The 6,461-nt window shown below is 39.3% G+C and overlaps 1 protein-coding gene across 2 annotated transcripts in view; it reads left to right on the top strand.

Annotated features, from left to right (window-relative positions):
* LOC111875484 (secretory carrier-associated membrane protein 1) overlaps window positions 1-6,461 on the top strand; it is a 22,014-nt gene that overhangs the window by 10,039 nt on the left and 5,514 nt on the right. For both annotated transcript variants that reach the window (XM_023871775.2, XM_023871774.2), the window contains 4 exons: window positions 1,015-1,143; window positions 1,715-1,871; window positions 3,170-3,271; window positions 3,360-3,486. In XM_023871775.2, coding sequence (XP_023727543.1) covers window positions 1,015-1,143; window positions 1,715-1,871; window positions 3,170-3,271; window positions 3,360-3,486 — 515 coding nt within the window. The remainder of the gene's footprint in view (window positions 1-1,014; window positions 1,144-1,714; window positions 1,872-3,169; window positions 3,272-3,359; window positions 3,487-6,461) is intronic.

Genomic DNA, 6,461 nt, shown 5'->3' with positions numbered 1-6,461 from the left:
AAATTGTTATCCCCAAAGCCTCCCATCTTCAATAGTCCCCCCCCCCCCCCAACTGCGCCATAGAAGAAATGTCAAATGTTGGAAATTGACTACAGAATGATAAATGAGAATTATTTTGTTTGAAAATTACATATGCCTGTGTGCCAGCATCTACTGCTATAAAAACCTTAATGAATTATAGTGCAACATGTATGTTCAGAGTAGGGACGAGTGGCAGACTTTTGTGAACACAGCAGTAAACCTTCAGGTTCCAGAAATGGTGGGGAATTTCTTGACTAGCTGAGAGACTAATTAGCTTCTCAAGAAGGACTCTGCTCCGTGGAGCAGGTGTTTTGGTGTTTTGGTTAGTGGTATGTGTATTATGTTCACTATAACAGCTTGCCACAATTCAGTCTCTCTTTTGCTTTAAACTCCACAGGTGCTCTCAGTTGATTGCTGTGGCATGCTGCACGTGGGCATGAGGGAACAAATTAATACAAAGTTTTGGTGGGCTGCTGTTGAAAAGGTCATGCAAAGAGTATGTCACACATGGGGTGATAATACTGAAATGGATTGTAAAATTATTTGTGATAATGAATTGGTTCAAGTGGCCCACAAAAAGCACACTGGTTTTCTGATTCTGTTGCAGTGTTGAGTCTTCAAATTTGTTACAGGCCATTAGCTTTAATTTTATGTGCATGGTGTTGAGGCTTAGTAGTATCACAGTAACCATCTCCAGTTTCAAGTAATCTCAAGGATGTCTTGACTTCTTTTTGCTGAAAGTTTTATGGCTAGAGCTTCCTTCTGTTTTGCATGAATTTATATGTTGCAGTGTGAGTCTACTTTGGAAGTGGGAAGAAAGGTCATGTTGTAAAGGAAGACAAGGGAATTGAAGCATGTAACTAGACGGACAGGGACAGGCAAAAAAAAAAAACAGTTCTGAAGCATTTTTCTGACAGCTTTCAAGATGGCAGTATCATGATATTTGTGTAGCATGTTCTATGAAGATTGTAATTATATATTTTCTCATTGCAGCAAGAAGAAACAACTGGCCCCCACTTCCTGAAAAATGTTGTTTTCAGCCATGCTTCTACCAAGACATTAATGTTGACATACCTCTAGAGTTTCAGAAGATAGTACGATTGTTGTACTACCTGTGGATGTGTAAGTCAGGGTTCCATTCTATCATAAGGATATTAAGAAGTCCGATATATGACACTTTGAGCGGTCAGTTTCTTATTTGTGAAGTAGGTCCCTTGTGATAGGGCACATCTTCAGGTTGTAGACATATGAAACAGCCTCCAGAGATGGAGGGTAGCTGTGAAGACATACCGTGTTGGATGTGCAGTCACTGACAGCTGGTAAGGGGTGGTCCTCCAGCCTGAGGTTTGATTGGGGGGCTGTCAGCCTGTCACTGCAAGAACTAGTTTCTTATGAATTATTGTTGTTACTTCTGCTGCTGCTGCTGCTACTACTACTACTACTACTACTACTACTACTACTACTACTACTACTACTACTACTACCACCACCACCACCACCACCAGTTTTTTTTTTATTTATGTGTTTGTTTTGTCTGTTTTCATTGTTTTGTATTCTTGGGACTATAAATATCAGCTGGTAGCTCAATTTTTCAAGCAGATAAATTAATTACATTAACAACAACAGCAACAACAACCAGTAAATCAGTACCATCATCAAATTATAATATTGGGTTACTGATATATTGTTCCAGTTCATGCATGTGTGATGGCTCTCAATTTGCTGGGAGGACTAGCATTGATGTTCAGCAGTGCAGACTTCACAACGTTTGGCCTCTCAATCTTATACCTTATACTCTTCACGCCTTTTTCATTCCTGTGTTGGTATAGGCCTGCATACAAGGCATTCAGGTAAAATTGTATATGCATGCATATTTTTTAATTTTGTTAGTCATAAAAGTGTTTGAGCCTCTCAAAATAGAGTGGGTGAATGTACAAATGATACTTCAAACTGTAAATGTCTTGTAAGGGAAAGGTTTTCAAATGGTAAGTTCTTGAGGAGTGTTCATTGTATGTTGTTACTGTTCCCGTGCCATCTTCCCTTGATTGAAGAGAGTAGTGTATGTCAGTTTTCATCAAGCGGCAGTTCATTAATCATGTGTCCTCTGCATCCAGATTTAATAAACATAGTCATACTTTCTTCTTCCAGTATCAGCTCATTTTCATGTGAATTAAGTTAGATGAGAAAGGATGGTGAACATAATTCTAGGTTCACTTCCTACAGAGGTTCTGTAGGTCTGAACTGGAACAATAGAAGGAATATAAGAGAGAAATGTCACCTGTAACCTGCCTGGCGTGATGACAGGCTAGTATGAATGTGCAGAATTTTAGATAACTTGTGGTGAACTTCTGTGAGGGTAGCTGACCTTATCATCTGTATATTGCAGTAGCTTACAGTTGCTGCTGAAGCCTTAATAATGTGTTCGCTTTGTGCGCGTGGCTGTAGGTGTCATTGATTTGGCAGAAGTGATTTTCCCTTTCTACATAATGAAATATAATATTATAACGTGTATAGCTAGGCAACAGCGCGATAAACACTGTCTTGCTTAAGCACACTCAACAATATGGCGAATGTTTATAGCTTGTTGCTAGGCAACAGTCAGTGCACCAATGGACTAGCGAGGTAGCTATCACATAACTCATTTCCTCTGTGGTCTGCCTTATGCAACAATAGGACTGTGTTTTCCATACGTGGTCGGTATGGAGGCTATATAACGACAGTTACAGATATAACGGTTTCAGTTTTCAGTGCAGTTCCGTTCAAGTGAGTTCTCAGTAGGAGACAGCCACGGGAAGTTCAGTTTTGAGTTCAGTAGAATGCAGTTCAGTTCCAGAGTGATTGAACAAGAATTGGCAAGAAGACTTCATAGTGTTTTGAAGTGCTAGTTTCAATGTTGAGATCCATTGCCAGGAGACGACCATTGAAGACAGAGAATCCTAGTCATGTGCAACAGTGAACTGTAAAGTGTGTAACTCAGCAATATTGCTGTATTTACTGAGAGGTTGTAACCAAGATGCTAATAAATCCAGTAATCTGAACTAGAACTCATAATTTTCTTTGCATGTACCACCCTACATGTGACAGTATGTTTGTTATAGCATATTTTTTCCTTAACTATGAGGTAATATCCGTTTTCTTTTGTTTTCAGGAGTGACAGTTCATTCAATTTCATGGTGTTTTTCTTTGTATTCTTTTTCCAATTTGTGGTCACTGTGATTCAAACAATTGGAATTCCTGGATCAGGCACCTGGTTAGTAATTGTACACTGAAAATCATGATGTAGCTATGTTTCAGTGACAGTGGTAAGTTTGAAGCTTAATTGGCATTTATTTTTTCAGTGGAATGCTGACTGCTCTTAAGTCTTTTGATGGCAGTGCTGGAGGAATTACACTGGGAATTATTTTACTTATTATTGCATTGTGTTTTGGGGCAGCAGCTTGTATGGATCTGCTCCTGTTATCAAAGGTAAATGTACAGAAATGGGAAATTTATTTATTATGGTTTATCACCATAGGGAATGGGGCATGGAGATAAAGCTCCATGTATTTCAAACCTTGTGACTAGATGGAAGTTAATAGTTAACTGTAGTCTCTGGCCAGTCTTATCCATGGACAGAAAAGAGTCCTTGGAATTCAAGGAATAGGAGTTTGGGTAGGTCACAGCAATTCTGTGTATAGTGGTAAAGATAAGAACCTCTTCTATGCCTGGAATTGAACCCTGGTCATCAGTGACTGAGTTTTGATGGATCACTTGTAGAGGTCCATGTTTTACTCGTATATTTAAGAGTGTTCCAAAAAATATGTTCATTTCAAGGGCTGTGTTCATACATGTGGCACTTTTTTGTTATGCGTACTCGCTGAGTTGTGACACTACAATTTTCCAAATTTCACAGGGTACACATTGGTCCTAAAGCAGGATCAGTGCAGTGTGTGTATGAGAGATGCTCACATTTGCATTGACCTTTATGCTTGTTCTTTGTATAGTACTTTGAATGACATGTTCACTTCATGCAGTATGACTTGCAGATTATCTGTAGAGGTATCATAACTTGGCAGACAAAAAAAGGCAACATACCATGCTGTGAAGTGTACATGTTTTCAGAGTACAGTGATTATGCAATTACTTCTGGGGAAATACAGTGGAAATGGAAATGGAGCACTGAGGTACTGAAACTAGCGATGCACGTATATTTCAAAATTAAGGGCTATGAGCAGTTTCCTTTGGGTTCTCCACAGAGAGAAGTATTGGGAGTTGCTGTGTACATTGAAACTAGTACCAGCATTAGACAAACGGCTGCACACATGATGGAACAGCAGACTTCTGTGGCAGGTAATAATACAGATTTCACTGTCAACACAACTATAATTTATTAACTTATGTTCCACTACATGTTTTGACCCTTATAGGGTCATCCTCAGGTGTTTTGATTTACACATTTTCATGATTGAATTGTAAAGTGTGTATACATAATTACATACATAGACTTAAAATGAATACTTTTTCTGTATATTAGACTATGCAGCAGAGCATACCACATAAATTTGACAACACAACAGTAATAATCAACCTCCTGGAAATAAGAAGGAAGATAAATTTATGCTTAAGAAATGGTTAACACAAGAGAATCTAACCAATAATAGAAGAATCAGATGGAAAGGTGTGTGGTCTACTACAGCGTACAACACTTTTAAATTAATTTAAAATCAACTTTTAATCTTCAGCTTTTAGTTCCATACATATCTTGTATTTAAATCAACATCTAGGTGCTAGAATATAAGTGTACATAGAAAGTAGTCATTTTAAGTCTATGTATGTAAATATAGGGTGTCCGGATGTAAGGTATCCAAAATAAGATGTGTATCTCGCAAACTGATTGTCATACACATATTCAATTTATGTCATTGGAAAGGAGAACTTGGCTTACGCGCGTACGCTGCCACATTTTTGCCACCATGTTAGGATTCACCTGGACAGAGAGGTGGCTGGGATATGAATTGGCAGAGGTGGACCAATCACTTGGCCTCCTAGGTCGCCAGATTTAACCCCAGTGGATTTTTTCTTGTGGGGTTATGTGAAGAACATTGTCTACCAGGTTAAGATCAACGACCTTCACCTGAAAGCCCGAATAAGGGACGCTGTGGCTACGGCAACACCAAACATGCTTCAAGTATGGATATTTGTCATGCCACCAAGGGAGCCCACATTTAAATTTATTGAGAAAGTTACATATGTAGAAAAAACTTTTATAGTTTCCCTTTGTAATGGTGTGACCCATTAATGTGTATAATAAATTCTTTCTGAGATATAATAATTTTATTTTGGATACCTTTCATCCGGACACCTGTATATATACAGGCTTTCCAATTCAGTAATGAAAATATGTAAATCAAAACAACTGAGGATGACCCTGTAAGGGTTGAAACATGTAATGGAACAAAAGTTAATAAATCATAGTTAGGTTGATGGTGGAAATTTGTATTATTAGTTATACTCACGCAACAGGATGCAAACATTACAAATTGTGTGGCAGGTGTATGGCATGTACCTGTACAAAAAATGTGCCCTTAAAAGGAGTGTACTTATATTTGGAACACTACGTGTATGCAAGGAATTTCCCCATTCACCAAATTCCATCCCTGTAATGTCATAGCAAAATGTACTACCTAGCAATTCAGTAGCTCAGCAATAAAACGTATGCTTAGAAGTGTTGTACAAATAAATGTACCTTTCCACTATTATAGAAGGAGCCGGGATAGTGCAGTTGGTATAGTGACTGGCTATGGGCTTGATGACCTAAGGGTCAGAGTTTGAGTCCCAACAGGGTCAAGAATTTCCTCTTCTCTACATCATCCAGACTGGCTCTGGGGCCCAACCAACCACCTGTCCAAGGGGTACTGAGGGATCTTTCCCTGGGGGTGAAGCAGACCACTCACCTCCAACTGGAGGTTGCCCAGGGCAAGAAAATGTGGATTTATACATCCACCCCCCACATGTCTTCAAGGCATAGTGCTTAATTAGTTAAGCACAGGGACAATTTACCCTTTTTTATACCACTATTATGGATGCTGAAATTTGTCAAATGTGCATTCTGTGTAGAAATTTTAACAGAAGTGCCTCATTTTTTAAGATCCGTTAAGAAAAATTTGGTAGTGGAGGGTGGAGTCCAGCTGGGTCCACTCAGCACGGCGGCCACTGATTGGCCTATTGTACCTGCCCCAGGTGATTATGATGATGGAGAATTTGGTGGAATGAAGATTGGCAGGGGAAACCGAAGTACTCAGAGGAAACCTGCTCCAGTGCCACTTTGTCCACCACAAATCCCACTTGACCAGACCCCGGGATTGAACCCGGGCCACCGCGGTGGGAAGACTGCTACTAACCGCTTTAGCTATGGCGCGGAGGATGGTGTTATTTCTCAAATTGTATGAGTTATTCCTTAT

This window comes from Cryptotermes secundus, unplaced genomic scaffold, assembly GCF_002891405.2.
Source record: "Cryptotermes secundus unplaced genomic scaffold, Csec_1.0 scaffold358, whole genome shotgun sequence".
Taxonomy (NCBI): Eukaryota; Metazoa; Arthropoda; class Insecta; order Blattodea; family Kalotermitidae; genus Cryptotermes; species Cryptotermes secundus.
Note: the sequence above shows the minus strand (reverse complement) of the source record. Positions and strands in the feature narration are given on the sequence as shown.